The 24341-nt window shown below is 53.2% G+C and overlaps 8 protein-coding genes across 8 annotated transcripts; 3 read left to right on the top strand and 5 right to left on the bottom strand.

The window, feature by feature from the left end:
* Window positions 1-374: 374 nt before the first annotated feature.
* Window positions 375-5551, top strand: BO97DRAFT_469072 (bacteriodes thetaiotaomicron symbiotic chitinase; the record flags this gene model as incomplete). Its single annotated transcript, XM_025699809.1, has 9 exons — window positions 375-411; window positions 1829-1972; window positions 2037-2163; window positions 2243-2354; window positions 2419-2815; window positions 2884-3024; window positions 3091-5128; window positions 5182-5301; window positions 5380-5551. The coding sequence occupies 9 exons, from the start codon at window positions 375-377 to the stop codon at window positions 5549-5551; spliced, it is 3288 nt and encodes a 1095-aa protein (XP_025553835.1).
* Window positions 5552-6080: 529 nt separating this feature from the next.
* BO97DRAFT_310214 (concanavalin A-like lectin/glucanase) lies at window positions 6081-6737 on the top strand (the record flags this gene model as incomplete). Its single annotated transcript, XM_025691210.1, has 1 exon — window positions 6081-6737. A coding segment is annotated over one exon (657 nt), but the record flags the coding sequence as incomplete, so codon positions are not given.
* A 295-nt stretch (window positions 6738-7032) lies between these two features.
* On the bottom strand, window positions 7033-11211 carry BO97DRAFT_275191 (uncharacterized protein). The gene is made up of 2 exons (XM_025691018.1): window positions 9519-11211; window positions 7033-9454 (listed from the first exon to the last, which is right to left on the bottom strand). Exons 1-2 carry the CDS (start codon window positions 11112-11114, stop codon window positions 7214-7216), a joined length of 3837 nt encoding a protein of 1278 aa, XP_025553833.1. The 5' UTR covers window positions 11115-11211; the 3' UTR covers window positions 7033-7213.
* A 1361-nt stretch (window positions 11212-12572) lies between these two features.
* Window positions 12573-13840, bottom strand: BO97DRAFT_386568 (nitroreductase family protein). The gene is made up of 3 exons (XM_025693538.1): window positions 13059-13840; window positions 12890-13004; window positions 12573-12836 (listed from the first exon to the last, which is right to left on the bottom strand). Exons 1-3 carry the CDS (start codon window positions 13383-13385, stop codon window positions 12634-12636), a joined length of 645 nt encoding a protein of 214 aa, XP_025553832.1. The 5' UTR covers window positions 13386-13840; the 3' UTR covers window positions 12573-12633.
* A 469-nt stretch (window positions 13841-14309) lies between these two features.
* Window positions 14310-15838, bottom strand: BO97DRAFT_386565 (Zn(II)2Cys6 transcription factor; the record flags this gene model as incomplete). The annotated part of the gene is made up of 2 exons (XM_025693537.1): window positions 14310-15598; window positions 15746-15838. 2 exons carry the CDS (start codon window positions 15836-15838, stop codon window positions 14417-14419), a joined length of 1275 nt encoding a protein of 424 aa, XP_025553831.1. The 3' UTR covers window positions 14310-14416.
* A 212-nt stretch (window positions 15839-16050) lies between these two features.
* On the top strand, window positions 16051-18207 carry BO97DRAFT_404191 (carboxylesterase). The gene is made up of 2 exons (XM_025694913.1): window positions 16051-17787; window positions 17836-18207. Exons 1-2 carry the CDS (start codon window positions 16385-16387, stop codon window positions 18065-18067), a joined length of 1635 nt encoding a protein of 544 aa, XP_025553830.1. The 5' UTR covers window positions 16051-16384; the 3' UTR covers window positions 18068-18207.
* A 172-nt stretch (window positions 18208-18379) lies between these two features.
* Window positions 18380-19577, bottom strand: BO97DRAFT_340128 (oleate delta-12 desaturase; the record flags this gene model as incomplete). The annotated part of the gene is made up of 2 exons (XM_025691582.1): window positions 18380-18753; window positions 18806-19577. Coding segments are annotated over 2 exons (1146 nt in total), but the record flags the coding sequence as incomplete, so codon positions are not given.
* A 926-nt stretch (window positions 19578-20503) lies between these two features.
* BO97DRAFT_275175 (alkyl/aryl-sulfatase) lies at window positions 20504-22720 on the bottom strand. Its single transcript, XM_025691017.1, has one exon. It carries the CDS (start codon window positions 22500-22502, stop codon window positions 20682-20684), a length of 1821 nt encoding a protein of 606 aa, XP_025553828.1. The 5' UTR covers window positions 22503-22720; the 3' UTR covers window positions 20504-20681.
* Window positions 22721-24341: the final 1621 nt, after the last annotated feature.

Genomic DNA, 24341 nt, shown 5'->3' with positions numbered 1-24341 from the left:
ACATCTATACCAGACACAGCTCCTTATCAGCAACCAGCTTTCTCTGGGTCGTTTCTTTGCCAGTGAATGTCTACATACCATGCAAATACTGCATATTGGCCGTGGTAGCCTGAAATGTCTTGGGAGTTTCAGCATTTGGTGCTCCTCGCGCCCGGCTGGTGTACATGATTCGATGAATATAGCTATTCCAGGTGTTCAGAAGACGCGTATTATCGGCATAGCGTGTTCCCCAATCAGCCGGCTGTGTTTTGTCCATGATGACACTTCGGATCCTGCGGATCTGCTCTTCGGTCCGGGTCAACTGCGCCAACATCAGCTTTTGTGTCAGGGGCAGGCACTCAGTCCCGCCAGGAGAGCCGGGCTGAATCCTTACCATGGTCTTGATCTCATCTAGCTCGGTCTTGATGTACTGTTGCTGCGCGCTTGAGCAGGTTTTGCCAAATTTGATACTAGAGTAACTTGACGCTCGCTTCCCGAGATGGCGTGCAGGTAGGGGCTGCGAAACATGCTCCAGGGGAAGGAGCTCCGTGACATTGAAGGAGAGATCTAAAGGAAAAGCCAGTGCAGAGGGAATGACTAGCCCTAGGAAGACAATGTTTACGTTGGTCATCCATTGCAACAGGAAATAAAAGCAGGTATACAGTCTCATGGTAAGAATAAACGAATGGATGCCCAGAGGGTCTGATCAATGAATGACTAGGTGAGTGGAAGAAGGAAGGAACGAATGGACAGATTGAGAAACGAATGAATGGATGTATGTATGTATGTATGAGGGAATGAATGGATATAGGGCAGGAGAAAGAAGAAAGAGCCTACTGGAGAAGATAGAGACTTTTTGAGCTGATCACATCTGAGCTAACAACTGGACGAGATATCAGTGACTTTGCTGCATTCAGTACTGGTACAAAGCCCACCACAGAAGCGACCCTGATCCCAGCCTTTCCAGTACGTGAGAGCAATTTCCTCGGCACAGCGACTCCTCCCTGCGTTACATCCTGTCTGACTGTACCCGAGTTCATCCTTTTCAAGGCAGCGTTGGTGCACTTTCTCTTCCGCTATCACAAGATCAATCCGTCAGCCAACTCGGAGATGAGGCATTTCCTCTCATGCATGCGGAGAATAATCTTACTGACCGGGCTTAGCTGCAGCCCTGAAATATCAGACACTTTGGGGGCTGTGACAGCTGATCAGACACTGCCTGCCTCTGACAGTCCCACCATAAGCGCATACTGGTGTCGGCAAAAACCCTCTCGGCTGCAAGTGAGATCTTGGGTGTCTTGGTAGCGCGTTGGCGGTCTCATGGGTGTAGACGCTAAGTGATGAGAAACAAGCCCCTGCATAGGTTAAGGGTCTGGAGCCAATCTCACGATGCCCTGATTGAGGCGCTCCACTCCGCCGGCCCGAGCCTGCCAATGAGCCTGCCAATATGCCAGCAGCGATATGTGTAAGTATGCCTCCGGGGTCTTTTCGGATCATCAGCACTAAGAGTGTTTAGTGCTCACGCCAAGGTCTCCGCGCGCTTCCGCTGTACGGCACTTGTAATACAGGGTTGGGGCCCTGAGTATGGCCGGGTAATGAATCGGCAGCGCAATTTGCCTCCCCCTTCCTCTATACTACATGTGGATAGTGGCAATATGCAACTGGTCCGCGATTTACGGAGAGTAGTGATGCTTGCTGGATGTATAAATCCCCCTTGGTGTCACCACAGAATATATCACTCTGATACCCACCTTCAGCGTCAGCCTCGGGCAACAAGAGGAAATGAAGTGGACGACAACAACCAGGGCCATCGGGCTGTTGTTCAGCGTCCTCTGGACAGCCGACTCAGTGCGAGCGGCGGTGGGAAGCTGTTCTGCAACGGATCCCTGTGACACAGGCTGTTGCTCCAAGGAGGGCTACTGCGGCTTTGGTCCAAAGTTCTGTGGCGACGATGTTTGTCAGTCCAATTGCGACGCGGTCGCAGAGTGTGGAGGTATGTTCGACGGGATCATGAAAGAAAGACATGGTTGTCATTGAGCCCTAACCCGCGTGAATAGAATATGCCGCCACCCCCAGGGCAACCTGTCCGTTGAATGTATGCTGTTCACAGTTCGGATTCTGTGGGACCACCGAGGACTTCTGCGGAACCGGCTGTCAGAGTGGCTGCGACAAAGTGAACGAGCCGTAAGTAGACTTCCTCACTCTGTGCCCGACCTCACTCTGGTGGACGCCGATGCTGATCGATTGCCTACACCTGCAGAAGCTGTTCCGGAACATCCAGTGAGGCGGTCTATGTGGGTTACTACGAAGGATGGAATCCCACACGCTCGTGTGATGTGGTCCTGCCCGAGAATATCAATGTCAAACCATGGACTGTACGTGTCTGCTCTGATAATTCGCATGAAAGCGTGGTTGAAAACTAACGTCTTCATTGATTAGCACCTCTACTACTCATTTGCCGGCATCGACTCGTCTGATTTCACTATCACCACCACCCATGACAGTGACCGCGAGTACTGGTCCAAATTCACGGCTCTGAAACAGAAAAAGTCGTCGTTAAAGACGTACATCTCGGTGGGCGGATGGGATCTGGGCGGCAAGGTCTTCTCGGATATGGTGCGGTTCCCCGGAGGTCGCAAGGCCTTTATCGATTCCGCGATCGCCATGATGAGTGAGTATGGCTTCGACGGGATTGACATCGACTGGGAATACCCAGCAGCCGAAGATCGGGGCGGTGCGGCCAGGGACACGGGCAACCTGGTCACATTCCTCTCCGAGCTGAAGACCGCCGTGGGCAGCGATTATGGCGTTACCTGCACCCTGCCGTCCTCTTATTGTGAGTCTATCCGACGAGCAACCTCTAGCTGCGAGGATTGAGTAGCACGAACTGACTCAATCATGTAGGGTACCTCAAGGGCTTCGACCTCGCTGGGATGGCCAAATACGTTGACTTCTTCAATTTCATGGCGTACGACATCCACGGCACATGGGATGGAACGAGCAAGTGGACGAGTTCAGTCGTCAACCCCCACACCAACCTGACCGGTATGTAACGACGGCCCTCTCTGACCCTCATACGTGGCCTTCAACTAACCGTGCGCGCTACTCCAGAGATCTCTGCGGGGCTTGACCTCTTATGGCGCAATAATATCGACCCTAGCAAGGTGCTTCTAGGCCTGGGCTTCTATGGTCGGTCATTCACCCTGGCTGATCCCTCGTGCAACACGCCGGGATGTGCCTTCTATACCGCGAACAACAGCACCGGGGGCGCAGTGGCCGGAGAGTGCACTGAGACCAGCGGCTTCCTCTCCGACTACGAGATCAGCTGGATCATCGACAGTTACGATGTCAATGTCGATTACGATGCGACGGCCGGGGTCAACTGGATCAAGTGGAGTGGAAACCAGTGGGCGTCTTTTGATAACGGACGCACGCTGAAGCAGAAGGCGGATTTTGCCAACGGCAAGTGTCTCGGGGGACTGTTCAGCTGGGCACTCGACCTGGGTGGTCCTGGCTCTCTCCAGAATCCCAACGCGATGACCAGTGATGATACCAGCATGGAAGGAGCCAGCAGTGACGGGGGCAGCGACGGAACTGGGCTTTTGTATGTGGGCTCGCCAGTGCTGGGCGCTTCGCCCACGGTGACCGGCGTGGCTCCGGTCAGCATCATCTATCCCAAGCATATCCTGCCCAGTCCCACAGTCATCTCTCCAGGAGGCTATCCAACCTCCCTGGAGCTGGTGTGGAACACCACTCGAACAGTCACCTCCGGCAGCAGCACCACCGTCTCTACCGGGCCAACACGGTTGATCGTCCCAACGACGATCCCCATTCCACCCATCACGACCTCGACGATCTTCTACCACAACTGGAACATCACAGACAGCAAAGTGACCTCGACCGTTGGGATGCTGATCCCGAGTGTTGAACTTCCCCCAGTGATCGTAACCGACGACCCGAACCCACTCAAAGAGACCGGAGTGACACATTCGCCGCTGGGAACTCGCACGGTGACTATCCCTCCCTGGCCCTGGTGGACCACCGGTACCACCTATCCCTCCATCACCTTCACCCAAGGCGACCCCGCCGGACCGACGTGCACGGCCAACTGCGGCCACAAATGCTACAGCTTCTGCAGCGGGCCGTGTCTCACGGACTGTGGACCGGAGAGCTCCGCCAGCTTCATCGATCCGCTCGACCCCGATGCGCCCTCGGTCAGCAAGTGCTCGGGTCCGGGCTGCGTGAACGGGCAGTGCAAGGGCAGTGGTCTTTGCATCCAGCGAGGCTGCACGGGTAAGGACTGCCAGAGTCGGGTCTGTGTCGGCGAGGACTGCATCCCCACTGCGTGCGTCGGATCGGACTGTACTGATGGACATTGCACCGGGAAGTCGTGTCAGGACCACGGCTGTATCGGCTCTGACTGCAATGAGAACCACAAGAGTGACGATGACAGCGGGAGTGACGATGATGATGACAATGACGACGACGATGACAGCGACGGCGGCGGCGGCGGGGGGAGCAAGGGCCGGTGCTTCGGGCTGTCATGCCTATCCTGGGGGTGCATGGGGCAGGACTGCTCGGCAGCACACCATACCTGCAGCGGACATGCATGTCGCGTGGTGAGCTGCTCCGGACCGGGGTGTCAGAACGGGATCTGCCAGGGTAAGGGGTGCCAGTCCGAGGACTCGGACTGCGAGTCGGAGACGGCAGACCGCTGCACCGAGTACATCTCCAGCACGCTGGTGACGCCGGCGTCGACGTATTCCACAACGACCGTGACCAGCCGATGCGAGACCATCACCGCCTGCTCGGCCAAGCCGACCACCGTGACTAGCACGGTGGACAAAGACGGACTGATGGAGGGGACCATCACGCTTATCGACTACTACACGACGGACGGCGAGGCGGCCATGACCGCTGCGTGGGACGAGATGGACAGCTTCTATTCGATTGCGTTCGCCACGATCACCACCACCACCACTAGACCTACTACCACCACCACGACGCAGTCGACGAAGACAACGTCGACCGCCTCTGCGCCCACTGAAACCGACTATAATTGCAAGGGATCCCCACGGTGTGGCACCTTTGCCCATCTGCGCAGCTTCTGCGACATGGCCAAGAGTTTCCTTGGCTCGAACACTTACGGGTACGTGCCACTGTCGCAGCAGCACGGAATGGCAAAGCTAACGCGTACAACAGGACGAAAGACACAGACTCAGACTCGGGGACATGCTACACCGACGGCAAGAATGCAGGGTTCGGATGTGGCGTCTTCCTGGAAGGGGATGACTGCGAGATGGCCGGGCCGGAGATGGCAGCGTAAGTGGAATCCAGCGTGCCTGCGACGGATGCGTGTGTCTTTGTAAAGTTTATGGGTCTCTGACTGACGTGCGATAGTGCCTATGATCATATCTTCCAGGAGTCTGGCGGTGACTGCAAGATCTGTGGCCACGCCTTCTTCCCTGGCGGGTGTCAACTCACCGTCAACTACGTGCATGGCTGTAAAACCACCAATGGTCCGCTACGGGCATACGTGGGGAATGAGACGTCGTCGGAATTAGCCTCGTAGTTGCTTGAGCTCTGTGTACTTTTCGGTTTTCCTTACGTTTGCACACTTGTATAGTACCGCCCACTTGCACTGCTGTAGTCTAAAAAGATCCACAATCAACTCGCCAATGCGAGGGTGTAACGAGCCCATCAAGCATGTAGAGCCGGTCATGCTCGTCTGACAAGGTCGCTAGACGCAGCACTACACAACACCTCTAGGGCACGATGCAAGCGAACGAGCTTTCGCCCAAGATATAAAGCCCGTCCATCCCCAGTCTCTCCGTCAAATACTTCACACTTCCCACCTACAAAAGCCCCTGCACCCTAGTGCCACTATCGCAATGCTGCCCCTTAGCATTCTCATACTCGGAGCGCTATACGCCACCGCAGCACAATCCGAACCGCTCCGCGCGCACCCCAACGTGACCGCAATACGGGAGCATCACCGCGCCCACCGGCGCACACGGCCTCTCCAAGTCTGCAACAAGGCAGTGAGCACCACCAGCAACCTCAACACTCGCATTCACGCCGCCCTCCTCGAAGAAACCCTCTACAGCACAAACTGGGCCGGAGCCGTAATCGCACTGGACCCGAGCACCGACACCAACACCAACACCAGCACCAACACGAACACCACGCGCTTCACCTCCATCAGCGCAACAATCACCGTCCCCACACCAGCGCCCCTCCCAGCAAACAGCACAGACTATCAGACCGCCTCAGCCTGGATCGGACTCGACGGCGGCGAGAGCCACACCAGCACCACCAGCACCACCACCACCACCACCAACGCGATCCTCCAAACCGGCGTAGACCTCTACGTAATCGACGGGCAGGCGTACACGGACCCGTGGTATGAATGGTACCCTGATTTCGCGCGGTACTATGACGAGTTCGTGGTGAATCCCGGGGACGAGCTTGGGGTGTCGGTGACGGCGGACCCCGGCGGGAGGGTTGGGGTGTGTGTGGTTGAGAATCGTAGCTCTGGGGCCTCGGTTACGCAGACGCTGACGGCGCCCAAGTCGACGGCTACGTTGGCTGGGCGCACGGCGGAGTGGGTGGTTGAGGGGTTTGCGTCCGCTCTGGATGAGGCGGATGCGGTGCCGTTTGTCGGGTTTGAGCCTGCTGTTGGCTTTCGGGAGTGTGCTGCGGTTGCTGGGGGGAAGGCGTATTCGTTGCTGGATGCGACGGCCTTGTATGAGATTGTGCTGCCGGGTGATGGGGGTGATCGTGTCGGAACGAGGGTCCAGGTGTTGCCGGATGGTGATGGGATGACGGTTACGAGGGTGGGGGCCTTGAGGTATGGAGTGGAGCTGCGATAAGAGGTCTGTTGGTAAAGACATTGTGCGTGAGGTAGTGGCTTTTCAGCTTCACGGCTGTCCCACGAGGACGGCGATTCCAATGAACGTGCCTATCAATAGCATACAAATCACTAATCACGAGATCACAAAGTCGCATCTTCAATCCTATAGTACTAGGCATTTCCTCCAGGTGTTCCGCAGAGCCCAATGAGTCAAGATGTGTTCTAAATTGAGCCCATGAGCCGCTATACACTTTCTTTGATGGCTCTAACTCCCATTGACGCTCAATGTTCCTCGGCGAGAAAGTGATTGAGGGAAGGCGCAGAAGTTTCTTCCATGCCAAGCCACAAACCTATCAGTCACATATTATTCTTATGCAATATTCATAGCATAGGATTTCCCTTCGATAAACGAAAGAATAATACACGACCTGATCGGCAGCCAAATGCCAAATTGATGGATGAAGCTGTCTCCTTTATACAAAGCGGGGTGTCATTCGGTCTATAATCGGCTGGCAAAAAGAGGAGACCTTTGTTTTGATAGTTGATCCATGATTTATCTTCGCTTATGCTGTACGCGTGTCGTTTGTAGAGGGGAGGGAGATGATCCGGGTTGATGCGAGCAAGATCGGGAGAGGAGCTGTTTTCGAGATAGTGCATGAAGGTCTCGGGGTCCAAATACATCCTCAGTTCTGACTTGATGATAGGCATATTGTGAAGTTCGAAGTTGCCTGCAATGGTACCGTTTCCGAAAACCGAGCTCCACATTATGGCTGCATAACAGTCTGACGACCACAATAAAATGGTGTTTTCAGCCCTGGACCAAGAGATCGACTCCCAATCACCAAAAGGCCCTTCTATGGTAGCAGTACATCTCAAGCTGCCGCCAGTCTTGCTCCATATTCTGATCATAGAACTACCCTCCTCGTTAGAAAAAGAAACCAGACGATGGCACTGAGACGACCAGGCCACGGATCCCGGCAAATTGTTGTGTCCATCTAGCAAGGTAAGGGGCGAGCCGGGTTCCCAAACTGCAATGGAAGAATTGTCTCTGAAGAGAATGGCTAAACGATTTCCATCGCGTGACCACGAGATCAACCGCGCTAGACCTGGAAGCGATTCAGGCTCTTCCAAGATTTCCGCTGTGGCTGGATCCCAAATGATTACCCTGTCCTCGTTCAGAATCGCTCCTAGGTGCGGGCGAGTGGGTGACCAGGAGACGCCATACACCCGTTTCTCTGGTGCCACAGTCGTACGATGCTTGGTGAGCGAGTTCCAGACTTTGACATTTCCCGATTGTTGGGTCAAGAGCCACATTCCATCATGCGACCAAGCGAGGTAATCTATGCCAGGCCATGATGCGTCCAGATCAGCCGCCTTTCGCTCAAAGCCAGACGTGCGCCAGAATTCAATCACCTTATTGTCTGTTGCCAGTGCAATATGTCTTCCGTCGGGAAACCAGGAAAGAGCATTTGCCGCGCCGGTATGTCCAAAAATTGACACAACTTCCCCTGTAGCCAGGTCCCAGATACGGATTTCTTTTCCGCTTGTGATCAATGCCGCTACTCGAGTTCCGTCGGCAGAACACCAAGGTCCATAATATCTTCCAGTTGTCTCAGTTGGCATCGACAAAACGCATTGTCCATCGATTGGGTCGAAAATGCGCATCATGTCGGAGGATGCGACGACCAGTCGATTGGTATGTTGTGACCAGGCAATCGGTCCCCGTACAGGCGGTCCACTCAAAACTTCTGCTCCGAACTCCTTGATGCACTGGCTTGTTTTCGGGTTCCATAGTTTGACTGTGCTTGGCCCCCTATTTGAGACGGAGGCAAGTTGTGTGCCATCTGGCGACCAAACAAACTCGTCGACCCACAAATGCTCAAGAGTTGCTGTCAACGTGCCGGTCCTCAGGTCCCATATCTTGATCACATGCCCGAAAAATGCCTGAGATGCAAGCTGATCAAAATATGAGCTAGCAAGAGCCTTGATCTTGGCATCATGTCCTCCGAGAGTCAGTATAGTCCCAGCCGCCACATCCCAAAGTCGGATCAACTTCTCCTCCACCACGATCGCGACTTTGAACCCATCCTTTGACCAAATACACATGTCGCCGTCGATACGATGTATGCACTTTCCGCTGGTCAAGTCCCACAACCTCAGCCAACGCCTCCAAGGCCCTGTCTTGTTGCGCTCTAATCCACATGACAGAAGTCTCTGCTCGTGTATCGGAGACCATTCAAGACTTGTGACATTACCGACATGTCCATTGAGAACCATAATTGAACCGCCGGTGTCTGCATCCCAGATTCTAACAGTTCCGTCATTGGATCCTGAAGCGAGCCTATCGCCTTTTGGTGACCATGCGACACGGATCACAGTATCTGAATGACCTTCAAGTCTGTGAGTACACAGGCTCCAATTATCCTCTAGCACAGGCTCATCAAGAACCCAGCTTGGCATTTCATTCTGATAAAAGCGTTTTGTTATGCTTTTTCTCGGGCTGAAAAGAAGAGCTGAGAAGTATATTTGAAGGGGAAATCGCTCGATAGCAGCTCGGTGGGTTTGTATAAAACGAACGGCGTCATAAATCTGCTCTCTTAAATGCCCCAAATCGCAGGGTGCCTAACTTTGGAATTAGCATACCAGTACCTAACCACTTTCACCCTGGTACCAATTTTACACAGACCTGAACTACCATCTCAAGCTTGACCATGGCCCTGATACCCTCTGAGATTCTTCTCAGGAGGCTTACGGCCTCGATCCACTGAAGATAGTATTTATGCAGAAACACCTCCACGAGGCTGCCAAATTCTCGCGGATGGTCTTGAATCCCCAGTTCGAGATGACTGACCCAGTAAAGGCAGACGTATCGTATTGACGCCAATGGGTCACTATCCGGACGGGTAATACTGTTGATGTGCGTGTCAGGATCATGAACATGATATATATCCCGCCGCAGAACTAGAGACATCGTCTTGAGGGAATGTGTGAAGATCGCATAGTGCTGGTTGGGGATACCATCGGCTAGGATAATGTCTTTAGACGTCTCGATTAGAAACTCTTTTGCTGACTGATGGACGAACGTGATGGTCTGCTCATGAAGGATCAGGAATGAGCCGCAGAGGCTGATTGCATCCAACAGATACTGTGGATTCTGGATAAGGAACTCGGGTAATTCCAGTACCCCTTCCAGCTCGTCCACGTTAATTGGGCGGAATACTGTCAACGCAACCCCGAGGATGGATTTGCACAGCGTTGCGTCTTCACAGCCGAGAACGTCCTTAAGCATTCGCTGGTAGAGTGGCGTAAGACCAGACGGAAAAGTAAGAAGTAGTTTCCGCGTGTTCAGAACTGATGACTTAGCGAGAGCCCTGCAGACTAAGGAAACCCAGAGAAAAGTACTTGGCTGCTCTGATGTCAGATGATAAAAGACCTCGTTGTGAAGGTTCTCGGAATAACGCTTTTGTTTCGAAAGCTTCCCGACTTCATGCCGTATATAGACGGCCACAGCGCTTGCAATTGCTCGCTCATGTGTTTCAAGAGAGAGCTTACTATTCTCAACCACAGGGTCGAGAAATTCTTCGATTATCTTCCAATTGCGACTCGACAAGAGCCATTTCACCTCCCGTCTGGGAGAGCACTGCTGATCAACAATCAAACCGAGAAGAAGGGGCAGGTCAACGGTACATTCATCGAGGGCGTCGATAGCGATGAAAGTCTCATGGAGGCTTGGGTCACTGAGCATAGCGGAGAAAATGCCAGATAAAGCTGTCCAGGCGTTGGTACCCTCGAAAAGCTGCTTGCCGGCTTGCTCATACCGGCGCTGAAGATGAGGCCGCAGCGAAGGCTGACGATTGACCAGCATAAATACCAGTCCCCGCAAAACTGCAGTGGCAGTATTCAGGCGTGGATCGGCTGCTTGACAAAAAAAGAATGCAACGTTGACTCCCTCGCGGTCTGGTAGTCTATCGAGGATCCCGCAGATCAGCATAGTTTTTCCTTTTCCAGGATCTCCCTTGATCCAGAGGAGGTGACTGTCGGCGTTCGTTTGCCATTGTTGAAATTCTTCGCATTCAAGGACCCAGCGAAACGAGTCTTGCAGTAGACCCCCTTTCTCTTGAATAATCCGTTTTCTGTCATCTTGTGGGTCAGTAGTGAGGAGATCTCGGATGCAGTGATCTTCAGCCGACTGGAAGTGAGCCTCGATGTTTCCCAAGTTTTGTCCGATTTGCATGCCATGATTCGTGCCCTGTATGGTTGTATTGGCAGTGTTGGCAGTCATTGTGATAGGAATTCGTGGGCGGGGTTTTTATTAGCAATGAGGGGTCGAGTACTCTTCAAGTACTTTTCAGCACTGCTGACAGACAAGGATCAGCAAACCACTAGGGTGAATTGCCTGTCACGGACCCCGCACAAGGCTGAAATCTCTCTTTACACTCGCGAGAACCATCCAGTGAGCCACAATATGTTCGCACGCTAATCAGACAATATCGCGTACTTATACATGCAGCTCTGGGGCTGCGACGGCGAAAGTGACGACCAGGTATGCTCACGCATCCAGTGGTGGCATCGGCGCGCTCGCTCACATGCAGTAGACGGCGAGGATACCCTGCCCTCGGGTCGATGTTCCATCGCTATTGAGGTCGATTGGTTTCCCGTCCTATGGTATGGCAGTCACGGATGAAGATGGTCCATTGATTCATAAAGTTAAGGACTAAATACATGGAAAAGGGAAGAACGTGAGGAGTCCACGGGGTGATCAAGGATGCCGATACGGCGGACCGTGTAGACCATGGACGATACAATATCTAGATAGAAACAGTCATAGTTCACTCACCGCGGTAGTTGCTCGCTTGTTGAATGCAGGCATCATATAGTCAATTCAATCCCTAATTTACCAAGAATTGATCAAATGACGCGAGGCATAGTTAAGCACAGATTGTATAATCCACAAATTGTGCATGTGGGAGGATGGTGGGTGTGGATGTGGAGCCATGTGGAGAAGGAATGTGGAGGGTGAGATGGACGGCAGTGGGAGTTGTGGCGCGATCGGAAGATTCCAAAGGCATGCCGATAACCGAAGTGATCGATAAGAAGGCTCGATATGGAGTCTTATCTCAGGTATATTGTTTCTTGTCGTCAGGAGGGGTTTGGCGAGTTGGGACGCGACTTCTCGCATGGGCATAAGTCTCGAATCTGTAGTTTGTCGTCGAAGTCTAACAGTGTATATTTTCAAAAGAGAGTATGGCTGAGGATTATATAATATCCAACAAACTATACTATTTGATATATCTGGACTCTTTGTCCCTGAGTTCAAAATTGATCCAGGATGTTAGGTTGTTTTATGTGATTACTGTTTTTGGCTATTCTCGAGCGAATACGAGCAGCTTCCAGGCTGGAGATCGATCTACCTCGTGCTAAATATAGTTGTCACTGACAGGCCAGTCAGGTACATGCCCAATGGCAATGTAAATTCTGACAAGCTTCGAAGGATGCAGTGGGCCGTCGCGAAGAAGTGGGCTGCACAAATTTAGCAGATGTGAATCTAATCAGTTTGGAGACGGATGTCTATATCGATTCAATTATCGGATACTCGTAGATCGGTTTCTGATTCCTGTATACCTAGATTCTCTCTCTGCTACACATGTCTACGAGCCATAGCCAGTCGCTCTGCCCAGTAGATGCTAAACACGATCTACACATAACAAGAATATATAAGTATTCTAAATGAATTCTAGGTATCAAGCTCTATAACAAAAATGCATCGCTGAAATAGCTAAAAGCTAACCACCGAAAGCCGCCTACTTGCCAAAGACCTTGAAGCGCTCCTCCAGAGGCATAAAAGTCTTCTCACCGGGTTGGGCGGTGGGAACACCGAAGACCAGCTGGGCATCGAGCTTCCAGGAAGCGGGCAGGTTCCACTGCTTGGCAATCTGGTCGTCGATCAGGGGGCTGTAGTGCTGAAGGTTGGCGCCGAAGCCCTCGGACTCGAGAGCAGTCCAGACTAGACAAAGATTAGTGAAGCACCTTCATCAGTGAGAGACAAGGGAAACCTACCAAGGTACTGGGCCATGGCGTTGGACTCGAGAGCCCAGGGGTTGAAGTTGTCGGCGTAGATGGCGAACTTCTCCTTGATGGGGGCCAGGGCGTCGTAGTCAACGAAGAAGAGGACCTTTTTCGATCATTAGAATTTCCAACTGAATGAGGACTTGGCGGGGGTACGTACAGTGCCATAGCCGTTGCGGAAGGCGTTGAGCTTGGGCTTGGTCTGGTTCTCGAAGGTTTCCTTGGGGACCCTGCCGGCAGTGACCAGACCCTCCAGGGCGGCGATGGCAATGTCCCACAGCTTCTGGTGCTCCTCCTTCAACAACAGGACCACACGGCCGGTCTGGGTGTTGAAGGAGCTGGGGGTATGCAGGACAGCTTGCTGGACGAGGTGCTCAATGGCCTCGTCGGCGATGGGGCTCTCAGCCTTGAGAGCGTAGTGGGAGCGGCGGGTCTTGGCCAGCTCCAGGAGAGCGGTGGTGGCAGGGTTCTTGAATTGAGCGGCCATTGTGGATGCGTGAATGTGCGAGAAGCGAGAAGCAAAGAGAATCGAAACAAAAGAAGGTATCTCAAGGAAGTATTGTGTTGCGTTGAAGAAAAAGAAGACAGGAACAACGACGACAGTTCCACAACTATATAGGCCTGCGCCAGACCGACCGCCACCACCACCTCTTCTGGCGCAGATGTGGATGTCCGATATTCCGTCCCTCCTGTACCCACGATTCCAGCCGGATTATGCACAATTCTTGAGCAGGGCCCCACCTTATTCATCGCTTATCAAAGCGCGGAATTGAACCATTCTTGGTCAAGGATGACGACTGGGGAGGTGGAACCTTCCAGAGTCCCCGATCTCTCCACATGCCATCCTGCAAAGGGCTGCTTTAAGGTTCTGACCGCAGAAAAAGCCTGCGGATCAAGGAGGGATTGTCCGATGTTGGCCTGCTGCCCCTGAGTGAGTGAGTGAGTGTGTGTGTGAGTGTGTGTGTGAACGTGTGGTTTGACTTCCCGAGCGATCCGAAGGAAACTAAGCATCCCTGCTGAGGCGCCCGCCGCTAGTTATTGTTTCCGACCACCGACAAAGAACAGTGTAGAGAATAATCCAATAAATAAACTGTCAACAACAATATCCTGTAAGTCCAATAAGAATTTGGATATGTCCGGGTCAAATCGAAGCATGATCCGGCGGATCACGGATATGGCCAGTCGGATATCCGTTACACGAGATCCCCAGGCTAACCCCAACTATCATCAATGTCCAGAGTCCGCATTCTGACATGACAATTTGTCAGCTTCCACGGCACTTCGACAGAATCATGATTACTATTTTACTAACTACAAAGGATCGCGGCGCAGGAGACACCACCTCATTGGGTCTGATAGCCGGCAGTGATTGACAAGATTACGCAAGGGAAGGGCGGGATCGTTTAGCATGGTTCGACAAAACAAGCATGACTCTAAACTTGAGGCCAAGTGCACACTGTGTACAATGCTGTCTCGAGGTTGATTGAGAATCAAAAGACAAGATTATCAATAGGCAAATCACGAACGCGAACTCCGACCAGTAATCACTCGCAATGGATACTCGATCCACCCGTGCAATTCGGGCGGCAAAGACGCCTTGACTCCGAGAACGACATGCTCGTCCCACCCTCTCATCAGCCACGACGACTGCATGTACTGGAGAATGATACTCCAATGCGCATACACCACCAGGGCGTACGGATCTCGCGCCTCCAGCAGCGCAATCATCTTATCCTTGACTCGATACACCCACCCGATTGCCAGATGCATCAGATTGATTCCGTCCTTGCCCGCGCTGCGGAACTCGTACGTCTCCTTGAAGATCGTCATCAGGTCCTCGATGGCTGCATCGTAGATCGCCCACACGGCAGTTTCACCCACCTGCAGCTTGATCCACGACCGTACGTCCAGGATTTGCGATAGATGCTGGTCTAGCTCTGTCTGCATTGCTGGACTGACACTTTTGATACTGTCATCCGGCACGGGTGTCAGCACCCCAGTGAAGATGCGTTGATGGTGGGTGATCAGGATTGACCGCACTCCGCGCAGCAACACCAGCCACTCGGACTGACCAGTGTGGCTGAACACCAGAAACTCGCCAGTCCGCGGGCCCCGACCAAAGTACGCCAGGCAGATCAACGCCGCCGACATATAGATCAGCTGGCAGTTCTCCGAGTCCAACAGCGCCAGGACCCCCGTCACAGAGCGCACCCCAAAGGTAAAGTGATCGTCCGCTTGGGCAATATATTCCGCCCTCGAGTCAGGGTTCTCAGACGCCAGATGCAGCGCCGACAGCGAGAGGATCAGATGCAGAATGGAAGGGAAGGAAATGCCCCATCGCGCCACGTGGTCGGACCAGACACGATTCGTGTCGGCTTTCTCGTCGGCGAGAGTCTTGCACGCCGTGGTCATGAAATGGTGGTACAGCTTGAGATCCGCGAACGAAACCCCGCCGGGCGGCTGGCTAACCGCCAGGTCGCATTGGGTTCCGGTCGACACCGACGCCGAATATCTGGCCTCTGAGTCAGAGCGGGATGTCGTAGACGACTCGGTCTGTGTCTCAGCCTGGTACTTCGAACGACGGAAACGATATTGCCGTGTCGTAGCCCTTGGGACGGACGAAACGGCAGGCGGGTGTGTAAAGTCGCAGTCGATAGAGTGGCGCGAGCAAGGAGTGCACGCAGGCTTTTTCTCATCACACTGCAAGGAATTAGCTGTTGGGGGCACTAGCAGCCTTTCAGGGATGAAGCAGGCAAGCGAGCGGAAAACAGAGTTGAGCATGTTGGAGATTGATTGTCGACACACTGGCTTGACAAGTCGACAGATTGAACGAAGAAGAGGACATACCTTCACTCGTCTTCGCTTGCAGTTCTGACACCCCAAACGAGATTTATTGTGCGATCGCCGCGAACGTACTCGTGTTGCGACTGACTCGTCCATGACCGGGCATGCATGCAGTGGCGGAAGATGATGGATGAAGTAGATCGTATTCGTTTCCTTTTAACCGAGTTGGGGGGAGAAGAATCGGAAGTGCTGCCTCAGGCGAATATGGCTTTTGGTCACGTGCCTGGCTCTTTTGGGTCAAGTCCACGGTGACACTCTCATGGTTGCCTAGAGTTTGAACCATAGTCTCAAACTCACTTTTACAGGGGCATTTGCAGCGTGATGGTGAAACAGCACCGCCACTGTCAGTGTTTCCTCATGCTGGACACCTTAACTGCAAAAGACAGTATTTTGTAGGATCATGGATATCTTATCTTATCGACTTCGCGGAGATGATCCGATCGCGGTGCATGCTCGACTATTCCAGCCAATGAGACTGCTGCCCGCGGGGGAAACAGCACGACATGGCAACAATATTGCAGCGATCGAGGGGTTGACCACCGTATATGAATGCATCGATCTTCTCCATTGCGACTGCAAGCCGTTTTCTCAAGGTGCACCAAGAGTACAGCAAACAGACTCTCACCCTCTCCCGTCGCAACAATGGGCAACAACATATCCTACACCACCAGCACTACCCACCTGCATATTCCCAACACCGGACTCAGAATCCAAGGCCTCCAAAATGGCACGCAATCTCGGCGCTTTACCGGAGTACCCTACGCCAAACCACCAGTTGGGCCTCTCCGATGGCGCAAACCCAAGGCTCTACCCCTCTCCGAGTTAGCGACTCAATGTCCAACCTTCGATGCAACCACCTTCGGCCCCGTCTGCCCTCAAGCCAACTACTCCAAGTCCGTCAGCGAGCACATCCCAGTCCATACCTACAGCGAAGACTGCCTTCGCCTGAACATCTGGACGCCCGTGCCCGACCCCGCCAACCCGGACCGAAAGTACCCGGTAATGATCTGGTTCCACGGCGGCTGGTTCCAGGTAGGCGACCCCAGTCAGGAAGCAGGGATGGACCCCACCGAGCTCATCTCCACAGGGGGTGTAAATTGCGTCTTCGTCGCGGTGGGGTACCGTCTCAACATCTTCGGCTTTCTTGCCGGGGACGCTCTGCGTCAGGAGTCCGGCAACAGGGAGGTGGGCAACTACGGGCTGTGGGATCAGCGATTGGCCATTGAGTGGGTGTACGAGCATATCGAGCACTTTGGCGGCGACCCAGAGAACCTGATCCTGTCCGGTCGGAGCGCGGGGGCGTACGCAGTGCAGGCGCAGGTGTTATTTGATTTCCGCGCCGCGCCCGACGTAGTCGATGCGCGGTCGCGGGACGTGTTTCGGAGGTTGGTCATGTATTCCAACGCCATCCCGACGCAGCCGAAAACACCGGAGGATTGCCAGGCGCAGTTCGACGAGGTATGCGCGTCTTTCGGAATTGAGACGAAGCTGTCGGGCGAGAAGAAGCTGGAGCGACTGCGCGGGATCGAGGCCATGGCGCTGTGCGATGCCATCATGAAGCTTGAGCATCATACCTTCCGGCCGGTCACGGATGGGGTGTTCATTCAGCCGGGCATCTTCGACTATTTCCAGGACGGTTCGTTTGCGGCGGAGTTCAAGAGACGGGGGCTGCGCTTGTTGATTGGGGAGGTGCGCGACGAGAATACTCTGTACGCGGTGACGAATAGCCCCCGGCCCAACGTGGAGTCGTTCAGGTTACAGGTCCAGAACTATTACTCGCCGGCCACGACGGAGAGGCTCTTGCGGCATTATGAACTGCCTTCGACGGACACAACGGAGGAGTGGCAGGCGGTCTTTGGACATCTGATTGCCGATGGCCAGGTGCGGGCGCCGTCCAGGTTCCTGATCAAGAATCTGCTGGAGCATGGCGTGGATATCCAGGATGTCTGGCGCTATCTGATTGCCTACCGCTTATCATTTATCACGGACAATGTTGCCCCTGCGTCGTTCGGTGTGAGCCATGCGATGGACAGACCGATCTGGAAGTAAGTCATTCCTGCATCCATTTGTAATAACTTTTTTGACGTTGTCAGTTACTCGATTATGCATGGACCAAACCCCGATGAAAAGGTGTTGATGGATGCTTGGATCCGAGATCTGGCTGCATTCGTCAACAACGAGGAGGGTTACTCCTATGGAACACGTGTGGCAGATGAATACAAGGTCATGACTCCGGAGGGGAAAATTGCAATCCAGAAAGATGCTCGGTGGGAGCACCTGCTCAAGTTGATGGACGTGTTTTCTGGCGCTGGAGGTGTTGCTTAGCTTGGGTTTGTTGCATGTTGAGTGTAGCCTTTGGATCCAAACTAAAGAGAGTGGAAAGCCGTGCAAAGATAAGGTCGTCAAATTCCAGACCTGCTAACAGCCTCCCTTGCGGGATTCAACTATGTAGCGGCAGCCAGCCGGGTGATTAAGGTGGGGCACGAATTCTAAATTTGGCAGCTTTGATCCAAAATGCCACTGTATAGTCTATCAGTCTATATATATACAGATGTCTATCGAGTAAAAATCATCTTGTGCCATCCACCTATGGTGCAGGCACATCATGAAACAGACAAAGGCAAAGGGCCTTCCACATTATTTCGCCTCATCAGCGAGGACAAAGTGCATTACACCGGGCGCCTCGCTGTGGCCGTGACCCTTCTCGGAGACATAAATGCACTTTCTGAAAGTGGTCATCAATGAATAAAGGAAGCTCTCCTGCTTCTCCTCGTGGTAGTTCTGGCCCAACAGAGGCTGGATGGCATGCGTGGCCTTCTCCGCATTGTAGAAGGGGATGCGGCTGAACAAGTGGTGAACAACGTGGTAATCAATGATCTCGTGGAAGAAGTGACGTCCAATGAAGCCAATGCTGCGGTCGATGGTGGCCAGAGCACCCTTGGTGTAGGTCCAGGTCTCAGCCGTGTAGTGAGGAACGGCAGGGTGGGTGTGCTGGAGGTACGTGATGGCAACTAAGCTTGTCAGTTTGATACATTCATGCGAGACGACATAGGCTGGACTCACTCAACCAGTGGTGGACCCAGAGGTAGGGAATCACGTAAAGGAGGAACACGTTCCATCCCCCAATCTGAGTCGAGGCGTAGTACAGCACGGAGCCCATAATCAACAGGCCCAGGTCGGACAACGCGATGCTGACCCACTGCGCGCGGGTGAAGATGTCGCCGAAGGGGTTGAAGTGGCTGGAGATGCCCTTCATCGGACGGTTCTCGGGCAGACTCTTGGGCCCAGCGGTGACATTGAGGCACAGGTACAGCTGCCAGCCCATGAGCTGGTGACCAATAAGCTGGATGAAGGAGACAATTGGGGTCTCCTCCGTCAGGTGCTTCAACTGCTCAATCCGGACGTTCTTCTTCTTGGCCAACTGCGAATCGGTCCAGGGCACGAAGACCGTGTCCTTCTCCATGTGACCCGTGTAGCGGTGGTGCCGAGCGTGGGTGATCTGCCAGGAGAAGTAGGGCACCATCAAGAACGAGTGGAGAGCCCAGCCGACGAAGTTATTCAGCTTCTGGTGACGCGAGAAAGCACCGTGACCGCACTCGTGGGCCAAAATCCACATACCCGTCCCAACACAGCCCTGGAAGAAGCCATAGGCAACCCAGGCAATGATCCGCAACTCCAGTGTAGGGAGGAGGTAGATGTGGAAGGCCGCATAGGTCAGGATAGCACAGTAGAGAATATCACGCGCGACGTAGAGGAGGGAGGTAACGGCCGAAGAGTCGAAGCACTCCTTGGGAATGGCATCTTTGAGGTCTTTCAGGGTAGGAACAGTGTCATCTTCAACTTCCTGTGGGCAGTGTCAGCAATGTTTTTTGCACGTCAAATCTGCGCCATACATACCACCACCGTCACAATGGGCTCCTTCTTGCGCAATTCGGTCAAAGTCATGTTTGCACACACTGAATCCCGCCGAGTTCTCAATCGAAGGAAATGAACTTGTGCAAAAGGAAAGCCCTGTGTAGCTTTTCCATTTTTTGTAGGGGAGACATAGTGACTAGGGTCTGTCTTTGATCAGCGCCCATTGAGCGTGACCCAATCAGGCTGGTCATGTTCCTGGCTTCTTCTGGAAGGCATCTTTGCCACAATCAGAACTCAGAAAGCTGCGGTGGAACCACGGGACGGTGTCAGATTCTGTGTCCACGCTAAAACTGTCAATATCTCGGCGCCCCCTGAGTGGTTGAAGGAGTGTCTGTCGTCGTTTGTTTAGCCAGTGTGAGTCGACCGGCGCCTTTCCCACGAATCCACCCGTGGGCTGTGGAGGTCGCAATCCCAACAGTTTCAAATGAGAATCGGATCTGGAGAAAAGCTAGATCACTTGGGTTTTCGGCGAGAAAACAAGGCTATGCAAGTTGTTTAAACTGGGGTATCGATAAGGGCCCTGTTCTGCAGTAGCATAAAAGGGGAAAGCATGGAATTGAGTCTCTCTGTTCTCCCGGTCCCCTGAAAGTGATCGACTGTGGGACATGATGCATAGATTGACATTGGAAGCAAGGGAGGGATTTGCCTTCCTCCACCGCCCTCGCATGGCTCCAGTCCCCTTTGGGTTTAGCCTCTCGTTTTCCACCTTAAGGTTTTTTGGTTTTTTTTTTCTTTTTAGCTTCAACGTTTTCGCATTCTCAACATTTTTTTAGCGAATGGTCATTTTCGACTCGTATCCTTTTTCTGGGCCGTCTGCATCTCGCCTTAGGGCTTGTCGACACACGGGAGGATGGATTTGTCGCCCATTGGTGAGAAACATAGGTGCTGATCTTGCCCTTGCGGCAATAGTTCGGATGGCTCCTGCGTCCCTCTACACACCGAAGAATGCCCAGCAAGTACTCCGAGGATATTCGTCGGAATCTAAGATATCACATGATAAAAACTCACAGCCCGGTCCATCACATTATGCCGTCAGTTCCAAGAATCTCAGGAGCAATCGTCTGTCTCCTTCGTAATCTAGCCTTGTCAGATCTCCTCGGCCGCTCAGAATTGTACCGAGCTGTCGCTTAGTGACGGAGATTGTCATTCCAGATCGCTCCTCCAACCTCATCTGCTCAGTGACCAACCGTGTTGTTAGCACACCATTGTTCACAATCAACCTCCACCAGCTGCCCGAATCTCTCACATGAACGTCGATCAGGAAGGATTCGGTAGCTGCCTGAGGCCCATTCAGGCGGACAGAAAGCAGATTGAGCCACTGCTCCACCGACTGAAGGGGGTTTAGCTCCCGAGCCGCCAGCCCCAGATTGTAGCGGTGGGAATCACCTTCTCCCTCGCGGAGGTCCAGCGCTCCCGTGAGGTAGAAATTCCTCCATGTTGAATTCTCCGCGCCGTAACCCAGTTGCTCAAACACGGAAGCCAAAGCTAATCTGGATCTCTGATGAGTCGGATCTAGCGCGACCGTATGTCCCAGGAGCGTAGCAGCAAATCGAAGATCCCCTTCGCGGGCGTAAGCCTCGGCCTTGCAAATCACCTCATCGATGCCTCCCATGCAGTCCACATATCGTTGTGCGCTCTCTGCGGGCGGATGCTCCCAGAGATGGGCCGGGTTGCCGTTGAACCACCCCATGTAGCGCTGATAGATGCCCTTGACGTTATGACTGACTGACCCATAGAGCCCCTGCGCATGCCAGGCCCGCTGCAGCGCAGGGGGTAGGGTTATGTTCTCCGCGATCTCAATCCCAGTCAAGCCTTGGTTCATCATCCGGACTGTCTGATCATGAAGATATCCATACAGGTCCCGTTGCTCGGAGATCAGTCGCAGGATCTCGGTTCGACCCCAAGTCGGCCAATTATGGCCGGCGCATAAGACATCCGCCTGTCTCCCGAACAAGACGAGCGACTCATCTAGATAGCGGGCCCACGCTTTAGCATCCCGAACTAAGGCCCCCCGCAAGGTAATGATGTTATGCAAAGAATGCGTGGCACATTCCGCGATATACAGCGCCCGATGATCGGGGAAGAAGAAGTTCATCTCTGACGGCGCCTCCGTCTCCGGAACGAGCTGAAATTGAATTCGAACGCCGTCAACCACCCTTTCCTCCCCAGTCGCAGTGATGTGCTGGCTCGGAGGAATTAATGAGGGTGTACCTGTCGAGACCGCCATCCCAATTCCACAGCCAATCTGGCCCTCAGGGCTCTTGGGTAATCGCGTCCCGTACATGAACGCCGCCCGTCGACGCATGGCCGGCCCCACGTAGATATTCTCGCTGGTCGCCTCCTCCAGGAAGCCCTCCGGTGCGAAGATGGGCAAAGTCCTTGCATCCTCCGGTGACGTCATGACACCGCGTGCGCCGCCAAAATGGTCGATATGCGAGTGCGAGTATATCAAGCCCGTGACCGGTCGGTCTCCGCGCTGACTTCGATATAACGTCAACGCGGCGCTGGCGCATTCCACGGAGGTGAGAGGGTCGATAATGATCACACCCGTTTGTCCCTCGACGATTGTCATATTCGCCAGATCAAGCCCACGGACCTGGTAGATGCCCGGTGTCACTTCGAACAGGCCTTGCTGAGAGGCCAGCTGGCCCTGGCGCCAGAGCTTTGGGTTGGCTGTTTGTGGGCACTCGGTGTCACGTAGGAAGGCGTACTCTTCGTTGCTGTAGACGATGCGGTTTTTTGAGCTGCGAATGGTGCATGGTTCGAGACCGGTGATGAAGCCTCGCGAGGCATTCTCGAAGTCGGTTCGATCGGAGAAGTCGGGCTGAGTGGCCGGGGTGGTCATGGTGTTCACGTCTGTTGAGCGCCGAGACTGGCTGAGGCAGTGTTGTGTACAAAACAAATAAAAGAGATGAACATTGTTCCATTTTCTCTTTATGGCGCGCCAGCAAGGCAGTCGGTGGGTGTTGGCTGCGACGGAAAGTCGTTACTATGGCCGATTCCCGATCGGAAATCGGCGTTAAGCTTGAGTATGCGCGGTCATCTGACTCTACACTGCATTGGCCAGCTACTGTCCTTTATGCAACTAATGGTACGGCTTCATATCTTGGCATTGGGACAATCCCGAAGGAGCAAATACCGTCAACAGTCGGGATCACGCACTGCCGGCCCTACGCCTTCACTGAGAGAATGGTGGCTGAGTGAATGGGCTCTGATTCAATGAAGAGAATCTCTCAATTAGCCAGTCATTGAATATCAAACTAACACATTAACAGACAATATGTCTCTTGTTCACTTACCATGCTATCATCTCTCATTCACCGGTCAGGCTTGGGACAGTTCACACAATCATATAAGCCTTCATCTTTCCCTCTCTCCCTCCACACTTCTTCCTTCTTCCCCACCTTCTCCTCATCTCCCAACTCCCTTCTCATTCTTTCCCATTTCCTTTGACCTCACCCTTCCCTCCACTCATCATCATCATCTTCTTCTTCAACTTCCTCTTCATCTCCATCATCTTCATTATCACATCTACCATTACCAAGAATATGTTCATCTCCTCAACCTTTCCCTCACACCTTCGTTCCTCATTCAACGAGAATTCCCCACCTAGCACACCTGGATCCGGATCTCGGAGTCAGTATCGCCTATGTAAGTTCTAGAGTCTGCGTAAAGAGCGTTCACCAAGCTAACAAACAACCTAGGAGTTCGCATTCTCATCCGATCGGACAGCAACTAAGCCAAAGAATTCTCCTGCCACGCAGGAGGAACAACGGCCACATCTTGGCTCCATGTCTTCGATACGAGCAGCCAACCCCATGGCAGCTTATCTGCTCTCAGTACATACAAGTTTTGCCAAATTGGAAGACCAAGCTTGGGTTCCGAAAAAGCTTTCTGAGTACCGACCATGATTCCCCGGGTGGCCTACCCTCTGTGCCTATCTGTGAGTCCTGAGAAGCCAAATCAGAAACGAGCTGCTCACGATCTGACGACGTTAAACTTTCAAAGGCAGCGACAATTGTCATCATCGAATTCAGTCCACGCGGCACAAACCACTGTCAAAACTCGCTGCTACGACTCGACTGTAGTGCATTACTCTGGCACAGATACATCGGCTTGGCCGTGCAAAGCACATTTGTACTGGGTACACTCTTGCGCCGTCACCATGGGCTTTCCGCCTTCATGCTGTTCATCGTCGTGAGTTCCTGACCAAACCCCCTCTCCCCGACTCTTTGAACCTTTCTGACTGAACTTGCGATTTCTACTAGAACCGAGATTCCATCGTCTCGGTCGCCATGTTGATATGACCGATATCCATCTTTCGAATGTACCAAGCTTACAGTCGATAAAAAATTCCATCAGACACCAAGCATGATAAGGGAAAATTGCACGGTCTAACGATATGCATGAGCTATCATGCTCCCGGTACAATGATCAACATTGTCTTTTCTTCATATCACTTTTACTGGCCAACATAAGGCGTGGCAGGTATGAAGGTAGTGAGGCGGTCGATCATCACTCCCCATGAATCGCAAGCTGAAGACTGGCGAGTCTACTGGAAGCCAAGGATGTTCCGATCGTGACGACTCCGAAATACTTCGGAGGCGAGGGACACAAGGAAGGTCACATATCCGTTGGTCTTTAAAAGTTGGAAAGTTGGAAAGAGAACCTAGTTCGACCACAT

The sequence above is a fragment of the Aspergillus homomorphus genome (genome assembly GCF_003184865.1).
Source record: "Aspergillus homomorphus CBS 101889 unplaced genomic scaffold BO97scaffold_8, whole genome shotgun sequence".
Classification (NCBI taxonomy): domain Eukaryota; kingdom Fungi; phylum Ascomycota; class Eurotiomycetes; order Eurotiales; family Aspergillaceae; genus Aspergillus; species Aspergillus homomorphus.
This window is presented reverse-complemented; position numbering and strand designations above follow the sequence as displayed.